The following is a 19,681-nucleotide window of genomic DNA, read 5'->3' as shown; positions in this document are numbered from 1 at the left end:
TTTACTTCATGCAGCATTTGCTTGGACCTGTCCCGCCCACAGCCATGACTCAGTCATGGGTACGGGATTGAAATAGACCAGGTGAGTGCTGCTAAGAGCAGTTCTACTATTCATATGTGAGGCCGTATGGCACATTTTATAAAAATATTTTAGTGTAGGACTGCTTCAAATGAGATTTGCCGTGACGTGGCGAGGCAGCTCAAGAAATTGCAATTTTTTGCCAAAAATCTCAAAAATTTTTTTATAAGTACAGTTTGGAATGTTTAGTGCTGTAGTGCACATTTGGTGCTGCTTTTTTGTTTTTTCTTCAAAGATACTATAAAGTAGAATCCCACATCAAGCTGGATGTATAAATTATCCAACACTATATCATAGATTCATTAGCCCCAGAGCTCATAGTACCAGCATATATATTCTGTTACAGCCCTAAAAATGCAGAGAATACATTACACAATAATAGATTTCATAAAATGCAATACAGCAAATGGGGATATGATCAGTTATATATTTAAGATGTATTTTTCTCTTTTTTTTTTTTTTCTCTTTTTATCGCCCCATCTGATTATTAAGCAGATAACATGGAGCAGCGTCTTAGAAAAACACCCTAAGGCCCCCTTCACACGTCCGTGATACACGTGCGTGTTTGGTCCGTTTCCGTATATACCGGAGACACGGCCAAACGTGCACCAATGTTAATCTATGATTGTGGTCACACGTGCGTTATTTCACTATGTCCGTGTGTGCGTGTCCGTGATCTGTATGTGTTTGCGTTTTGCACGGATGCATGTCCGTTATCTGCACGGAGCACGCACACGTGGACACAATGAAAGTCTATGGGTATGTGCACACACGTTAGTAAACACGTATGCATCTACCTATTGTCCGTGTCCGTTTGGTGTTTTTATTTCTAGTGATGTTGACTATTCTTTCTATTTCTGTGTATGTTGGTCAATCTCCCTGAGTCCGTCGGTCGGTCTCTCTGTTGGTCTCTCTGTCCCTCTCTCACAGTCTGTCGGTCAGTTTCCCCCCCTCTCTCATACTTACCGTTCCCCGATCACCGGCGCGGCGCTGCACGGCATTCACACTGCTGCGGCGGCTTTTACTATTTTGAAAAAGCCGGCCGCCCATTAAACAATCTCCTATTCCCTGCTTTCCCCGCCCACCGGCGCATATGATTGGTTGCAGTGAGACACGCCCCCACACTGAGTGACAGGTGCCTCACTGCACCCAATCACAGCAGCCGGTGGGCGTGTCTATACTGTGCAGTAAAATAAATAAATAATTAAAAAAAAAACGGCGTGCGGTCCCCCCCAATTTTAATGCCAGCCAGATAAAGCCATACGGCTGAAGGCTGGTATTCTCAGGATGGGGAGCGCCACGTTATGGGGAGCCCCCCACCCTAACAATATCAGTCAGCAGCCGCCCAGAATTGCCGCATACATTATATGCGACAGTTCTGGGGCTGTACCCGGCTCTTCCCGATTTGCCCTGGTGCTTTGGCAAATCGGGGCAATAAGGAGTTAATGGCAGCCCATAGCTGCCACTAAATCCTAGATTAATCATGTCAGGCGTCTCCCCGAGATTCCTTTCATGATTAATCTGTAAATTACAGTAAATAAACACACACACCAGAAAAAATCCTTTATTAGAAATAAAAAACACACACATATACCCTGGTTCAACAATTTAATCAGCCCGAAAAAGCCCTCCATGTCCGCCAGAATCCAGGATGGTCCAGCGTCGCATCCAGCTCTGCTGCATGGAGGTGACCGGAGCTGCAGAATACACCGCCGGGGCGTGTCTCACTGCAACCAATCATAGGCGCCGGTGGGCGGGGAAAGCAGGGAATACGAGATTGTTTAATGAGCGGCCCGCTTTTTCAAAATAGTAAAAGCCGCCGCAGCAGTGTGAATGCCGTGCAGCGCCGCGCCGGGGATCAAGGAACGGTAAGTATGAGAGAGGGGGGGGGAAACTTTAGTCACTCGGGGGATTAGCGGTCACCGGTGAATCCTTCACAGGTGACCGCTAATCAGTACTCGACACAGACAGAGCCGCGGTATGAGGATGAAGTCGGGTGAAGTTCACCCGAGTTCATTCTCATCGCGCAACTCTGTCTGCTGTCAGCCGACATTTATAAACGACATTGTGCATCACACACACGGACATTTCACATTAGTGTCCACACTTCTTGTCATGTCAATTTTTGGATTATGTATTTAATATGTGGTGGTTTGATATCTGCTCAGTATTTGTAATATAATTAACTGTTTTTTAGATTTTTGTGATAATAAAAGTAATTAATTTAGAAAACAGTCTGAGTATTTTGATATTAATATTTTTGAATATATCTATGGGTCACAAAAACTCCCAGGAGTTTTTTGTTCTTGGTTTTTCAATGTGTATGATGGGAGTGACCCGATGATGAACTAATGAGGTCCAAATTTTCCCCTATTTTTGTGATTCAGAGTTAATAGTTAAACTGGTAAAGCTGAGCTCAGTATGTGTTCAATGTGGAGAGTACAGCAGCTAAATGGCATAGGAGAGCATGCCCAATAAGTTTACATTCACACAGTACAGGCGTGTTGCATATATATATATATATATATATATATATATATATATATATATATATATATATATATATATATATATATATATATATATATATAATATATATTTTCACACTCAATCACAACAAGGTGCCACAATGTGTCTGCATTGTGTTATTATTTACTAAATGTATTATTTAGAAATATACTGTATAAATGCTATGCCTACTATCTACGTAAGTTTAGGCAACTTGGGTTGTCATGACAGCCAGGGGTCTGCTGAAGACCCTTGTGCCTGTCATTACAGTACCTCTTGTGAAAACCAACCCTCGGACCGGCGTTTATAGGAGACTGTGACTTCTTCTATATACAGCGATGCTATGGCATCGCTGTATATAGAACAAGTAATCAGATCATTGCAGGTTCAGGTTTCCTAAGGGGTCTATTAAATACAGTAAAAAATTTAAAAAGTTTAAAAAATATTGTGGAAAAAAATATCTAAAGTTAAAATCACCCCTTTTTTTACTACATTAAAAATTAAGAAATAAAAATTAAAAATTCATATTTAAAATCACTGAGTTCATAGAAGTCCTTTCTACTAAAATAAGAAATTAATTTGATCGGTACATGGCGTAAGTAGAAAAATAAATCAAGATGCCAGAATTGCAGTTTTTCGACCACTGCAACAACAGGAAAAAATATAATAACAGGCGGTCAAAACATCTTAAATACCCCAACATATTATCAATAAAAACATTGGGGTTAAAAAAACAAGTCCTCACACAGCTCCATATGCCAAAAATGAAAATCATTAGGGTTCGTACCCATGATCAGTGTGTGCAGCATTTTGGCTGTAGCGTGTTTTTGCTGTGTCCAAGACCCTGCGTTGTACAGCACAAACACTTGATGAGATTTCTAGAAATCCCCTGCCCACTGTGCTTGTTTTTCCTGCAGCAAGTAAATTATTTGCTGCGATTCGCATGCGTCCTTCGTAGGGAGAAAACAAGCGAGAGACCGCAGTGCACTGAACTCTGATCGTGAGCACAGGCAGCAGCGGTCTCCTGCATTCTCTTGCGGAGGAGACTCGCAGACCCGCTTCCTCCAGGACACAGTGAGTCGTGATCGTGGGCACATTCCCTTACAGCTCTCTGAATGTCGCAGTATAAGCAAGTATTTATTTTTGTTTTACAAATGTCTGACTTTTTTTTTTTACCACCTAAGGCTAGTTTCACACTTGCATTGAACGGCATCAGTTGCATTGCGTTGTGTGACGGATGCAATGGATGCGTTGCATATAATGGCACAACGGAGGCAACGAATCGTACAAAACAACGGAAAGCTGCTTTTTTTTTTTTTTTTACAGTTTTATTTGCAGCAGACTATTGTGAACGCTCATCTGATCGCTCTCACATGCCGGCGGCCGGGTGCTCATCTGATCGCTCTGAAATGGCGGCGGCCGGGTGCTCATCTGATCGCTCTCACATGGCGGCGGCCGGGTGCTCATCTGATCGCTCTCACATGGTGGCGGCCGGGTGCTCATCTGATCGCTCTCACATGGCGGCGGCCGGGTGCTCATCTGATCGCTCTCACATGGCGGCGGCCGGGTGCTCATCTGATCGCTCTCACATGGCGGCGGCCGGGTGCTCATCTGATCGCTCTCACATGCCGGCGGCCGGGTGCTCATCTGATCGCTCTCACATGCCGGCGGCCGGGTGCTCATCTGATCGCTCTCACATGCCGGCGGCCGGGTGCTCATCTGATCGCTCTCACATGCCGGCGGCCGGGTGCTCATCTGATCGCTCTCAAATGGCGGCGGCCGGGTGCTCATCTGATCGCTCTCACATGGCGGCGGCCGGGTGCTCATCTGATCGCTCTCACATGGCGGCGGCCGGGTGCTCATCTGATCGCTCTCACATGGCGGCGGCCGGGTGCTCATCTGATCGCTCTCACATGGCGGCGGCCGGGTGCTCATCTGATCGCTCTCACATGGCGGCGGCCGGGTGCTCATCTGATCGCTCTCACATGCCGGCGGCCGGGTGCTCATCTGATCGCTCTCACATGCTGGCGGCCGGGCGCTCATCTGATCGCTCTCACATGCCGGCGGCCGGGCGCTCATCTGATCGCTCTCACATGCCGGCGGCCGGGTGCTCATCTGATCGCTCTCACATGCCGGCGGCCGGGTGCTCATCTGATCGCTCTCACATGCCGGCGGCCGGGTGCTCATCTGATCGCTCTCACATGCCGGCGGCCGGGTGCTCATCTGATCGCTCTCACATGCCGGCGGCCGGCATCCGTTAACTGATTCAGCTGTTTTCCAAAAGGGCGGATTGTGACGGAAGTAAATTAACGCAAGTGTGAAAGTACCCTAAATGAAACAAAAACTATACATGTCTGGTATGTATATAATCGTACTGACCTGGAGAATCATACGGTCAGGTTTTATGGTAAAATGAATGCTGTAAACAAAAACAAAAAATCTTCCAAATAATTACAGAACTTCAGTTTTTTTTTTTTTATATTTTCATGTGATAAAATGGATGGTGTCATGCAAAAGTATAACTGAAAAAACAAGCCCTCATATTGCTCTACCAACGGAAAGAATATTCTTGGCTTCTAGAGTTCAGGCAGTGATTGCCTGTAATGGATTCACAAAGTATGAAAAATGAACATTTTATTTATGGTAAAGTTATTTTGTCCAATTACTTTTCAGCCTCTGAAATGTGGATTCTTTGTAGAAGAGTAGTTGCAATTCCTAAATGTTTCACAGGATATTTTTCTTCAATCCCTTTAATTCTGAAAGTCTGCACTTCAATTGTATCTCAGTTGTTTCATTTTAAATAAAAAATAGCATCCTCCAGAGCCGAAATCACAAAGATTCAGTCATCATCCAAATATTTCTGAAACTAACTGTGTGTGAGTAGGGCACTACTGGGGAGAGATGAGTATTTGTATTTTCTGAGACCTCTAAATGAGAGGGTTGGGGACAGGTAAAAACAGTGGTTCTGTGTACTGAGGAACCGGTGTGCAGTCTTCATACGCAGCATTCTGGTCTGTATGAAGGATTGCAATTGATTAAGAGGGGGCTGGGTTGGAACATAGTGGGTATGGCTTGGGGTTTGTATAACGGGAGTGGCCTTTTATCATTTTTGGTCAGCAGTCTTGTGTGTTCTGAATTATTTAGGTGTATACTGAGGAGTCAGGTGTACTATTTATGGTTCAAATGCTGAAATGGCAAATGTCCTATAAATGAGTGAGGTATATGCATATTTGGAATCTACTTGAGTTTTTTCAAAAGGATTGTAATAACAAAGGAAAACAAGAGTCTGGTGTCCAGTCTGGCTATTAGATTGATCATGATTAACACTAGAAGTCCCAGAGAGGGGTCATTTGACATGTCTACCATTGGAATCCTATGGAGCTCGAAATTCCTGGGACTTCTAGTGTTAAGGGTGTTTTTAGCACTAGAAATGCGTAGATGTTCTTATTTTAATCAGTTTGTATGAACGCCTAATAAAAAAAGCTTTGCTTTTCCGTGAAGCTGGACTACCTACTTTCTTCCTCTGATTTGTGACATGCCGGCGCATACGCTCTGGATCCCAGCGCATGCACGCAACGGCGAACTGGATTATCTCCTTCATTGGTTATATGAGTACAGAGAAGCAGAATGAAATGAAATATTTTGATGTGAAAATCTATATTTTTCTCAATAGTCTATCAATCTAAGATCCATTTTCTGTCATTAATTTCTAGGTCAGGTCGTGCGGTGATGTGACATGAAACCTGGGTGACTCCTGTAGTGATCCCAGTATACCTGAAGATGGAGAAGGCTAGGAGACACATTACAGAGGGAATATTAACACTCACACTGGAGATTATCAACCTGCTGACTGGAGAGGTAAGGGATTTGGGGAGTCACATGACGATAGGGTCACAAATCATTACCATTGTCTGAGTGCACTGTGTGGTGCCCGATAGTCCTGCAGTGATGCCCATTGTGATGGTGGGATATGGGGTGGAGGTGTATCTTACTGTACAGATTTCTATTTTAAGCTTGGTTCACTGTCTATTATTTGTACTGCTTCTGTGTACATTGTTTTGTTTGTAAGTAATCACCCCCTATAGTGCAAGGTTATAGCCTCTTGAGGCACTTCCGTCCCTGGGTGTGTGGGGGGGGTGGCCTTAGAGTTTATCTGCTGTGGACTCTCTGCTTACCCGGGAGATTTGGCAGTCTGTTTGAGAACTTCAAGAGTGAAGCAGGAAGATTGAACCTCTGGAAGAAACTGGCTTCTCAGAGAGACCAGGACATTTATCGCTTATTGGATTATATTTATATTTCTGGACTAATTTTACTCTCCGTATGGTAGATTATATTATGGTCCATTTGATTTGCTTGGAATAAATGCTCTTTGGATTGTACCGCCATCTCTCACTCTGTTGATTGTGTGATATGGGAGAAGGACCCCGTGACACCCATTTTTACATGCAGTCAGTGAAGCACTACTCATTCAGCATGACATCTTCTGCATCAAACAGAAGACGTCTCTGCTGTCAGTTGCCTCTATACTAATACATAATATTACGCCCCCCCCTCTGGTCCCAAGGCGCAACTGTGATGCTGGTTATACCAGTATTATTTTATACTACGTGCATGTATTAGAAGGATTTTGAAGTTGATCGTCAGAGGTCTGCAAGATTCCTTGAGAATGGTGCGAGTAATTCCCCAGATGTTTCTTCAGCTATGTCTTTCATTTAAGATTCTATATGTGGAAGGGATTTTGCATTGATAGCCTATCCTTATGCTGCATTCCCACATCCGTGTGTCATGGTCCGAGCATAGACCATGAAGCTTGGACAGTCCGTGCACCACGGTCCAGGCTTGTAATGTTGCATGAGGATGTGTGATTGTAGGATTAAGATATGGTTTGGAGAGGAGTCGTATTGTTGGAGGCTCTTTTTAGGTTTTGCGAAAAAACAACTCCTATTACCCCTACTATGACAGAAGTGCATGTGTTATGGGTTTAACTTTTAATAATGCCCCCATTCACAGGATTGCACAGTAGTCATGAAGGAATCTAGAGAAATTTTGGACCCCAGGAATCGCCCACTGCCCCACTCACTGATGCAAGAGAGGAGAAGTGATCAGAAGATCCTTGTACTCACCAACAAGATCATTGAGCTGCTAACCGGAGAGGTGAGCGCTGCTAATAATGTATCCGGACGGTGACTGTGTCATTATGTGTCCGTTTCCTATAATATGATGATGTAACTGTCTTTTTCTATGGAGGAGTGGGAGTATTTAAAAGGGAACACGGATTTGTACAAGAATGTCATGATTGAGGACCAACAGCCGCCAATATCACCAGGTAAGAGAGGCCTGTTTTGGTTGTAAAAGAAAACGTTTTTTGAGGGCCACATGTTCTTCTACTGTCTGGTCATCACACATTGAATTATTTTGTGTTTCCTGTAGTTGGATCCAGTAGGAGAAATCCATCAGAGAGGAGGTGTCCCAGTCCTCTGTATTCTCAGGGCTGTGCAGAGGAATATGGAGAGGAACTTCAGGTAGAGCAAGCCATGGTGGCTTCAAACAAAAGTACATTATGGTCTGTGACAAAGTTTTGTGCATCTTTTATACACTAGTTCTTTTTAAAGTTATTAAATACTACTTTGTATGTAATTTTTGTACCTGTTTAGGGTGAAGATCTACTCAATTTTAAAATTGAAGTTATAGAGAAGGAGGAGGAAGAAAATGAGGATAGACCGTTTAAGGAAGAAGAAGTATCTACAGCCATCAGCACAGGTCAGTAATAAACAGTTTGTTTATTGGTCATTCACTCTGCACAATAATAATAATATTTATTCATTTATATAGCGCTATTAATTCCACAGCGCTTTACATACATTTCCAACACTGTCCCCATTGGGGCTCACAATCTAAATTCCCGATCTGTATGTCTTTTGAGTGTGCGAGGAAACCCACGCAAACACGGGGAGAACATACAAACTCCTTGCAGATGTTGTCCTTGGTGGGATTGAACCCAGGACCCCAGCGCTGCAAGACTGCAGTGCTAACCACTGAGCCACCGTGCCGCCCGCAAACAAAGTTTCCTATAGGAAGCCAAGACAGGAATTCTAGACCAGGTCAGACATAATCTGTATTTCACAGGAAACCCCCAGTCAAAAGTTCGCTGTACACTGGATACTGGATTTCATGGCAACACTTTAAAAGGTCTTTTATAGACAGTCTTTGCACTAGTCACTCTATCTAGCAGGTCCCAGATGACTCTGGCCTTCACTTTTAAAGCCTTATCTAGGGATCTGGCGTTACACAGAGACTCCTGGTTTCATTCAACAATTTAGGTGCTGGCCGGTTGAGTGGGCTGGTAAGGCCAGAAAACCTGGTCATTACCAGATCATCAGGATAGGAACAATGCTGTCAGGCAGTTGAGTAGTTAAGACATGAGCAAATGTCCATAACAGGAAACACACTAGCTCAGAAGAGTAACAGGAGTGAACCAGAGTAAGGCCAGAGTCACACTTGTGAGTGTCTCGCATCACATCACCCGGCACGGCTGCACACTCTCCTGTCAGCTGGTCAGATGCATGTATTTCTATGCAGCTGAAATGCTCCTGTTCGAAGAGTGTGCGGCCGTGCCGGGTGATGTGATGCGAGACTCGTACGAGATACGCGCAAATGTGACTCTGGCCTAAGAAGAATTAATGAGTAAGGAGCTAGGGGTCTAAATAGTTGAAGTCCTCACCAAAGACTTAGAGCATTGAGTTAATAAGACACAATGTGAGTAATTAACCCAAAAGCTGCCTGTCTGGACCATACCAAAAGTCCCAGAATGCTAAACAAAAGGAGAAAATACAGTCATAGATGTTTCACTAGTTTTCAGCAAGCCATAAATTACCAATAAGATGTGAATTGCTTGATTCACCAGTTCACCTTTATATTATTGCAGGTAGCTCTATATGAGGCACTAGAAGGTGGCCCGATTATAACGCATAACGGGTATTCTAGAATTTGTGTAGTTAATGTATGATTTTTGTTATATATATTGTGTGTAGTTGCCAAGTGTTTGTGTAGGGCGCTGTAAATGTTCTGGGTGTTGTCTGGGTGTGGGAGTGTGTGAGAGCGGTGTTGTTTGTGTGTTGCGTTGTGTGTGTTGCGTTTGTGGGTGTGGAGTGCATGTGTGTGTTTTGGGGGAGGTATGTTATGTGCAGTGTGTGTGTGTGTTGCGCGGTATGTGCGTATATTTGTGTGCACCGCGGTGTTTGTGTGTTGGGTGCTGTGTGTGTGCGGCGTTGTCTGTGTGGGTGTCTGTGTAGGGCGGTGTTTGTGGTTCCTAGTGTGTGTGTGTGTTTTGGGGGGAGGTGTGCACCCCCATACTCATGGGGGGAGAGGAGTATAATAGGAGTATTATTCCTGGGGGGAGAGGAGTATAATAGGAGGAGTATTCCTGGGGGGAGAGGAGTAGAATAGGAGGAGTATTCCTGGGGGGAGAGGAGTATAATAGGAGTAGTATTCCTGGGGGGAGAGGAGTATAATAGGAGTAGTAGTCCTGGGGGGAGAGGAGGGTAATGGGGGGAGAGGAGTATAATAGGAGGAGTAATCCTGGGGGGAGAGGAGTATAATAGGAGGAGTAGTCCTGGGGGGAGAGGAGGGTAATGGGGGGGAGAGGAGTATAATAGGAGTAGTCCTGGGGGGGAAGAGGAGGGTAATAGGGGTAGTAGTCCTGGGGTGGGGGGAGAGGAGTATAATAGGAGGAGTAGTCCTGGGGGGAGAGGAGTATAATAGGAGGAGTAGTCCTGGGGGGAGAGGAGGGTAATGGGGGGGAGAGGAGTATAATAGGAGTAGTCCTGGGGGGGAAGAGGAGGGTAATAGGGGTAGTAGTCCTGGGGTGGGGGGAGAGGAGTATAATAGGAGGAGTATTCCTGGGGGGAGAGGAGTATAATAGGGGGAGTAGTCCCTGGGGGGGAGAGGAGGGTAATAGGGGGAGTAGTCCTGGGGAGAGAGGAGTATAATAGGAGGAGTAGTCCTGGGGTGGGGGGAGAGGAGTATAATAGGAGGAGTAGTCCTGGGGTGGGGGGAGAGGAGTATAATAGGAGGAGTAGTCCTGGGGGGAGAGGAGTATAATAGGAGGAGTAGTCCTGGGGGGAGAGGAGGGTAATAGGAGGAGTAGTCCTGGGGGGAGAGGAGGGTAATAGGAGGAGTAGTCCTGGGGGAGAGGAGGGTAATAGGAGGAGTAGTCCTGGGGGGAGAGGAGTATAATAGGAGGAGTAGTCCTGGGGGGAGAGGAGGGTAATGGGGGGAGAGGAGTATAATAGGAGGAGTAATCCTGGGGGGAGAGGAGTATAATAGGAAGAGTAGTCCTGGGGGGAGAGGAGGGTAATGGGGGGGAGAGGAGTATAATAGGAGTAGTCCGGGGGGGAAGAGGAGGGTAATAGGGGGAGTAGTCCTGGGGTGGGGGGAGAGGAGTATAATAGGAGGAGTATTCCTGGGGGGAGAGGAGTATAATAGGGGGAGTAGTCCCTGGGGGGGAGAGGAGGGTAATAGGGGGAGTAGTCCTGGGGAGAGAGGAGTATAATAGGAGGAGTAGTCCTGGGGTGGGGGGAGAGGAGTATAATAGGAGGAGTAGTCCTGGGGGGAGAGGAGGGTAATAGGAGGAGTAGTCCTGGGGGGAGAGGAGGGTAATGGGGGGAGAGGAGTATAATAGGAGGAGTAGTCCTGGGGAAGAGGAGGATAATAGGAGGAGTAGTCCTGGGGGGAGAGGAGTATAATAGGAGGAGTAGTCCTGGGGTGGGGGGAGAGGAGTATAATAGGAGGAGTAGTCCTGGGGTGGGGGGAGAGGCGTATAATAGGTGAAGTAGTCCTGGGGGGGAGGTGTATAGGTGCCCAACGTGTGCTTGGGGCGGCACCGAGCGGCCAACGTGTGCCAGGGGCGGGGCCGAGCCGAGCTGCCAATGCGACAGTTGTCACTGTAATGACGTCATTTTGGAGACAGACACAATAAGGCAATTATATACTAGAAGGTGGCCCGATTCTAACGCATAGGGTATTCTAGAGTTTATTGTGTAGTTAATGTATGATTTTTGTTTATATATATATATATATATATATAATATAAAATATTGTGTGTAGTTGCCAGTGTTTGTGTAGGGGCTGTAAATGTTCTGGGTGGGGGTGTGTGAGCGGTGTTGTTTGTGTGTTTCGTTGTGTGTGTGTTGCGTTGTTTGTGGAGCGCTGTGTGTCTGCAGTGGTGTCTGTGTGTGGTGCGGTGTGTAATGCGCAGTTTATGTGGGTGTGGGGTGCGTGTATGTGTTTTGGGGGGAGGTATGTTTTGTGCAATGTGTGTGTGTTGCGCGGTATGTGCGTATATTTGTGTGTGCCGCGGTGTTTGTGTGTTGTGTGTGTGGGTGTCTGTGTAGGGGGGTGTTTGTGGTTCCCAGTGTGTGTGTGGTGTGTTGTGCGGTGCGTGTGTGGCTGTGTGTGTGTGTTTTGAGGGGAGGTGTGCACCCCCCATCGTGTTTCATCCCCCCCATTCTGGGCACCCCCCATCGTGCTCCACCCCCCATGCTGCACCCCCCCATCGTACGCCATCCCCCATGCTGCGCACCCCCCATCGTGTTTCAACCTCCCATTTTGGGCACCCCCCATCGTGCTCCATCCCCCATGCTGCACCCCCCATCGTGCTTCATCCCCCATGCTGCGAACCCCCCATCGTGTTTCATCCCCCCATTCTGTCTGGGCACCCCCATCATGGTCCACCCCCCATGCTGCACCCCCCCCCATCGTGCTACATCCCCCATGCTTCACCCCCCCATCGTGCTCCATCCCCCATGCTGCAAACCCCTCAGAGAAGAGTATAATAGGAGGAGTATAATGGGAGGAGTTGTCCTGGGGGGAAGTGTACAGGTGCCCGTGTGCGGGGGGCGTGGCCTAGCGGCACAGTGCGGGGGGCGTGGCCTAGCGGCACAGTGCGGGGGGCGTGGCCTAGCGGCACAGTGCGGGGGCGTGGCCTAGCGGCACAGTGCGGGGGCGTGGCCTAGCGGCACAGTGCGGGGGCGTGGCCTAGCGGCACAGTGCGGGGGCGTGGCCTAGCGGCACAGTGCGGGGGCGTGGCCTAGCGGCACAGTGCGGGGGCGTGGCCTAGCGGCACAGTGCGGGGGCGTGGCCTAGCGGCACAGTGCAGGGGCGTGTGGGGGCGTGGCCTAGCGGCAGTGTGGGGGCGTGGCCTAGCGGCGCAGTGTGAGGAGCGTGGCCTAGCGACAGTGAGGGGCGTGGCCTAGCGACAGTGAGGGGCGTGGCCTAGTGGCACAGCGTGCGGGGGCGTGGCCTAGCGGCACAGCGTGCGGGGGCGTGGCCTAGCGGCATAGCGTGCGGGGGCGTGGCCTGGCCAAACGGCCAATCCATGTGGGGGCGGGGCCAGGCCGAACCCAGCGGCCAATCCGACGGTTGTCACTGTAAGGACACAATTTTGGAGACAGACAGAATAAGGCAATTATATATATACTAGAAGGTGGCCCGATTCTACGCATCGGGTATTCTAGAATTTACGTATTGTGTAGCTCATGTATGATTTTTGTTATAGATATAGATGTTGTTGTGTGTAGTTACCAAGTGTTTGTGTAGGGCGCTGTACATGTTCTGGGTGTTGTCTGGGTGTGGCGGGGGGTGAGAGCGGTGTTGTATGTGTGTTGCGTTGTTTGTGGAGCGCTGTGTGTCTGTCGCGTTGTGTGTGTGTGTGTGTGTGTGTTGCGCAGTTTGTGTGGGTGTGGTGTGTTTTGGGGGGAGGTATGTTTTGTGCAATGTGTGTGTTGTGCGGTATGTGCGTATATTTATGTATGCCGCGGTGTTTGTGTGTTGGGTGTTGTGTGTGTGCAGCGTTGTCTGTGTGTGTGGGTGTCTGTGTATGGCGGTGTTTGTGGTTCCCTGTGTGTGTGTGTGTGTTGGGGGAGGTGTGCACCTCCCATCGTGCTCCATCCCCCATGCTGCGCATTCCCCATCGTGCTCCATCCCCCATGCTGCGCATTCCCCATCGTGCTCCATCCCCCATGCTGCGCACCCCCCATGCTGCGCACTCCCCATCGTGCTCCATCCCCCATGCTGCGCACTCCCCATCGTGCTCCATCCTCCATGCTGCGCACCCCCCATCGTGCTCCATCCGCCATGCTGCACACTCCCCATCGTGCTCCATCCGCCATGCTGCGCACTCCCCATCGTGCTCCATCCGCCATGCTGCGCACTCCCCATCGTGCTCCATCCGCCATGCTGCGCACTCCCCATCGTGCTCCATCCGCCATGCTGCGCACTCCCCATCGTGCTCCATCCGCCATGCTGCGCACTCCCCATCGTGCTCCATCCGCCATGCTGCGCACTCCCCATCGTGCTCCATCCGCCATGCTGCGCACTCCCCATCGTGCTCCATCCGCCATGCTGCGCACTCCCCATCGTGCTCCATCCCCCATGCTGCGCACCCCCCATCGTGCTCCATCCGCCATGCTGCGCACTCCCCATCGTGCTCCATCCGCCATGCTGCGCACTCCCCATCGTGCTCCATCCGCCATGCTGCGCACTCCCCATCGTGCTCCATCCGCCACGCTGCGCACTCCCCATCGTGCTACATCCCCCACGCTGCGCACTCCCCATCGTGCTACAACCCCCATGCTGCGCACTCCCCATCGTGCTACATCCCCCATGCTGCGCACCCCCCATCGTGCTACATCCCCCATCGTGCTACATCCCCCATCGTGCTACATCCCCCATCGTGCTACATCCCCCATCGTGCTACATCCCCCATCGTGCTACATCCCCCATCGTGCTACATCCCCCATCGTGCTACATCCCCCATCGTGCTACATCCCCCATCGTGCTACATCCCCCATCGTGCTACATCCCCCATCGTGCTACATCCCCCATCGTGCTACATCCCCCATCGTGCTACATCCCCCATGCTGCGCACTCCCCATCGTGCTACATCCCCCATGCTGCGCACTCCCCATCGTGCTACATCCCCCATGCTGCGCACTCCCCATCGTGCTACATCCCCCATGCTGCGCACTCCCCATCGTGCTACATCCCCCATGCTGCGCACTCCCCATCGTGCTACATCCCCCATGCTGCGCACTCCCCATCGTGCTACATCCCCCATGCTGCGCACTCCCCATCGTGCTACATCCCCCATGCTGCGCACCCCCCATCGTGCTACATCCCCCATGCTATAATAGTTCTCCTATTATACTCAGAGAGGAGTATAATAGGAGGACTGTAATAGGAGGAGTAGTCCTGGGGGGAGAGGAGTATAATGCCGGCTCCCTGCACATGTGTACCGGGAGCCGGTGTACGCTGGTAACTAAGGGACCTTAGTTACCCGATGTGTATAATGGTTACCAGCGTTCACGGGCTCCGTCAAGATCCCAGCAGCGCAAGGTTATGTCTGGCGCTGCTGGGATCGTGACGGAGCCGGTGTAGAAGCAAGCGATATCACAGGATGTTGTGAGTGTGAGGATATGATGTGTGAGGTGTGTGTGAGAGTGATCTGATGTGTGTGTGTGTGTACTCACCTGGGAGTCGGAGCTCCGTGTCAGTTGGGCCAGAGCGAGCGTGCATTGCGTGTGGGGGGCAGGGCCTGCAGAGAGCCGGGGCGAGAGGCCAATCCGTGTGGGGGGGCGGGGCCATGGCGAGCCCAGCGGCCAATCAGCTTTGTGTCACCGTAAGGACACAATTTTGGAGCATGACAGACAGACAGACAGACAGAATAAGGCAATTATATATATAGATAGATATAGATGATATAAAAAGCTTTTTGTTTAGTTATGCTAGTTAGCAATATTGTATATGACTTTTTTTTTAATGAGTGACCTTCTCCTGAATTTACAGCAGTATTTTTTATTTGTTTTTATGTATCTTTTACCTAGAATCCGAAAGAGAAGAGAAGGACATCACACTAGACCCTCCAGGAGAACACCGTATTGCTTCAGTAATGTCCCAACTCTACCAATTCAGGACAGATCTGTCATCGGATTTCTCCAAACATGTGGAATCATTTTCAGATCTACCTACTGTTGATTTTTGTGACTCAGAGCAGAGCGAGAGGGAACTATATTTCTGTTCTGAATGTGAGAAATCATTTCTAACAAAGTCCAAGCTTCTCGCTCACATGAGAACTCACCGGAATGAGAAGAAGTTTTTGTGCTCTCATTGTGGGATTTATTTCTCTCAAAAAACAACTCTTGTTCAACATCAAAAACTCCATACAAATGAAAACCTGTCTAGTATTTTCCAGTATCCGATAAGTCACACCGCCAAAACATCATTTCATTGTTCCGATTGTGGCCGGAATTTTGCCGACATATTAGTTCTGCTGAAGCATCAGAATAATCACATGAGACTGAAGACTTTTTCCTGTTCTGAGTGTGGGAAATATTTTGCACTGAAGTCAGGTCTTTCACGGCATCAACGAATTCACACAGGGGAGAAACCATTTCAATGTTCTGAATGTTTGAAATTTTTTGCTGTGAAATCAGATCTTGTAAAACACCAGCGGATTCACACTGGGGAGAAGCCATTTCTTTGTTCTGAGTGTGGGAAACGGTTTACTCAAAAGACACATTTTACGAAACATCAGCGAATTCACACTGGGGAGAAACCCTATTCCTGTTCTGACTGTGGGAAATGTTTCAGCCAGAAACCTCACCTTGTGAAACATAAGAGAATTCACACAGGGGAGAAGCCATTCATATGTTCTGAATGTGGGAGAGGTTTCACTGGTAAACAAATCCTGCTTAAGCATCAGAAAATTCATACAAGTGACTTGCCTTCCTTCCCTGGTTGTGATATTATTAAGTTATCCAGAAAGAAGAGCTCTATAAAGCCCAAGCTTTGAAGTACCAGTGGTGCATCCTAAAATACATGTATACCTGTGTATTCAGTAGGCATGATGTCATACTTTTATTTCACTGATTGTGGAGCAGCTGGCATCATGATTCGTGGTCAGCATTCTGGTGGTTTCACAGGACTCTCAGAAAGTTTCATTCTATGTTGAATACGTTTATACCTTTTATTGTTCAACTCTTTAATTTCCAAAGATGTAAGATGTATTTAATTTGTGATGACATTATTTGCTTGTCCCTTAGTAAAATATTTTTAGTTCACATTGAACTTTCGCTTTTTAGTTGTATATGTATATCTATAGGGTTTGCAAAAAGGATGGATATATATATATATATATATATATATATATATATATATATATATATATATATATATATATATATATATATATATATATATATATATATATATATATATATATATATATATATATATATATATATATATATATATATATATATATATTTGTGTGTGTGTGTGTGTGTGTATATATATGTGTATATATATATATATATATATGATAGATAGATATATGTATAGATAGATAGATAGATAGATATATGCATAGATAGATAGATATATATGTATAGATAGATAGATAGATGTATAGATAGATAGATATATGTATAGATAGATATATGTATAGATAGATAGAGATATATATACTAGAGAGAGATTATAAATATATATATATATATATATATATAATATATATATATATATAATATAATCTCTCTCTATACATGTATCTATCTATCTACAGTTAGGTCCAGAAATATTTGGACAGTGACACAATTTTCGCGAGTTGGGCTCTGCATGCCACCACATTGGATTTGACATGACACCTCTACAACAGAATTCAAGTGCAGATTGTAACATTTAATTTGAAGGTTTGAACAAAAATATCTGATAGAAATTGTAGGAATTGTACACATTTCTTTACAAACACTCCACATTTTAGGAGGTCAAAAGTAATTGGACAAATAAACCAAACCCAAACAAAATATTTTTATTTTCAATATTTTGTTGCGAATCCTTTGGAGGCAATCACTGCCTTAAGTCTGGAACCCATGGACATCACCAAACGCTGGGTTTCCTCCTTCTTAATGCTTTGCCAGGCCTTTACAGCCGCAGCCTTCAGGTCTTGCTTGTTTGTGGGTCTTTCCGTCTTAAGTCTGGATTTGAGCAAGTGAAATGCATGCTCAATTGGGTTAAGATCTGGTGATTGACTTGGCCATTGCAGAATGTTCCACTTTTTTGCACTCATGAACTCCTGGGTAGCTTTGGCTGTATGCTTGGGGTCATTGTCCATCTGTACTATGAAGCGCCGTCCGATCAACTTTGCGGCATTTGGCTGAATCTGGGCTGAAAGTATATCCCGGTACACTTCAGAATTCATCCGGCTACTCTTGTCTGCTGTTATGTCATCAATAAACACAAGTGACCCAGTGCCATTGAAAGCCATGCATGCCCATGCCATCACGTTGCCTCCACCATGTTTTACAGAGGATGTGGTGTGCCTTGGATCATGTGCCGTTCCCTTTCTTCTCCAAACTTTTTTCTTCCCGTCATTCTGGTACAGGTTGATCTTTGTCTCATCTGTCCATAGAATACTTTTCCAGAACTGAGCTGGCTTCATGAGGTGTTTTTCATCAAATTTAACTCTGGCCTGTCTATTTTTGGAATTGATGAATGGTTTGCATCTAGATGTGAACCCTTTGTATTTACTTTCATGGAGTCTTCTCTTTACTGTTGACTTAGAGACAGATACACCTACTTCACTGAGAGTGTTCTGGACTTCAGTTGATGTTGTGAACGGGTTCTTCTTCACCAAAGAAAGTATGCGGCGATCATCCACCACTGTTGTCATCCGTGGGCGCCCAGGTTTTTTTGAGTTCCCAAGCTCACCAGTCAATTCCTTTTTTCTCAGAATGTACCCGACTGTTGATTTTGCTACTCCAAGCATGTCTGCTATCTCTCTGATGGATTTTTTCTTTTTTTTCAGTCTCAGGATGTTGTGCTTCACCTCAATTGAGAGTTCCTTAGACCGCATGTTGTCTGGTCACAGCAACAGCTTCCAAATGCAAAACCACACACCTGTAATCAACCCCAGACCTTTTAACCACTTCATTGATTACAGGTTAACGAGGGAGACGCCTTCAGAGTTAATTGCAGCCCTTAGAGTCCCTTGTCCAATTACTTTTGGTCCCTTGAAAAAGAGGAGGCTATGCATTACAGAGCTATGATTCCTAAACCCTTTCTCCGATTTGGATGTGAAAACTCTCATATTGCAGCTGGGAGTGTGCACTTTCAGCCCATATTATATATATATAATTGTATTTCTGAACATGTTTTTGTAAACCGCTAAAATAACAAAACTTGCGTCACTGTCCAAATATTTCTGGCCCTGACTGTATACATATATCTATCTATCTATACATATATCTATCTATATATGTATCTAATAAATATATATATATATATATATATATATATATATATATATATATATATATATATTATAAAATGAGGATCTACATTGGGTTTGTATGTCAAATTTAGTTCTTGCTTACACTGCCGTATAATGCGAGGGAGTGAAACGCGAGATCTCACATTGCACTGGGACCAATGTTAGTCAGTCATGCAGGTCAGATCTACAAGTTTTTCCTTAGCTCTAATCGGCCTGAGGAAAAAAAATCTCAACATGCTGTGATTGGCAGAGTGTCATGCATACCCATACACTTCTATGGCTGCGTGTGAAACATCGGGCTGTAGTGATGAGATCAGAGTGCAGTCCGATATAAGCAGAGACAGGCGATTGAGAGATTTATCTCTCTCTCTCCATCTTTTCCACATCTGTGATCTGATTCTCACAAGCGAGATAATCGGAGATTAGTAGAATGACACTTGGCTCACACTCCCATCAGAGCATATTGCATCGGATACTATACGCTAGAGTGACCCTGGCCATATAGGAATGATGTTAGACAGTGTGAGGTAGAGTGTACACTTTTTACATTTATGCTCACGAACCTGTCAATAAATACCTTGCAAAATCCCAGATTCCGCCTCTTTTTTTTTTTTTTCTGATTTTTGCTGCGTCGCTCTCTTGTGAAGATATTCACATTTATTGCTTTTTTTTGTGGAGGGGGGAGAGCATTATTTGAAATCTCCACATGCTGTTCAATTAGGCATTTCTTCATAGTCTTCCCTTGAGGCTTGCGCTTAGGGCAGGGTT

At 46.4% G+C, this 19,681-nt stretch overlaps 1 protein-coding gene across 1 annotated transcript in view; it reads left to right on the top strand.

The window, feature by feature from the left end:
- LOC142309966 (uncharacterized) overlaps positions 1 to 16,755 on the top strand; it is a 28,760-nt gene extending 12,005 nt beyond the window's left edge. Inside the window, exons 2-7 of the mRNA XM_075347441.1 lie at positions 6,300 to 6,444; positions 7,597 to 7,740; positions 7,834 to 7,912; positions 8,017 to 8,108; positions 8,241 to 8,346; positions 15,468 to 16,755. Coding sequence (XP_075203556.1) covers positions 6,367 to 6,444; positions 7,597 to 7,740; positions 7,834 to 7,912; positions 8,017 to 8,108; positions 8,241 to 8,346; positions 15,468 to 16,435 — 1,467 coding nt within the window. The 5' untranslated portion in view covers positions 6,300 to 6,366 and the 3' untranslated portion in view covers positions 16,436 to 16,755. The remainder of the gene's footprint in view (positions 1 to 6,299; positions 6,445 to 7,596; positions 7,741 to 7,833; positions 7,913 to 8,016; positions 8,109 to 8,240; positions 8,347 to 15,467) is intronic.
- The last annotated feature ends 2,926 nt before the right edge of the window (positions 16,756 to 19,681 follow it).

Source organism: Anomaloglossus baeobatrachus, chromosome 5 (genome assembly GCF_048569485.1).
Source record: "Anomaloglossus baeobatrachus isolate aAnoBae1 chromosome 5, aAnoBae1.hap1, whole genome shotgun sequence".
In the NCBI taxonomy this organism is placed as follows: Eukaryota; Metazoa; Chordata; class Amphibia; order Anura; family Aromobatidae; genus Anomaloglossus; species Anomaloglossus baeobatrachus.
The sequence above is the reverse complement of the archived record's forward strand: the minus strand, read 5'-3'. Positions and strand labels throughout refer to the sequence as shown.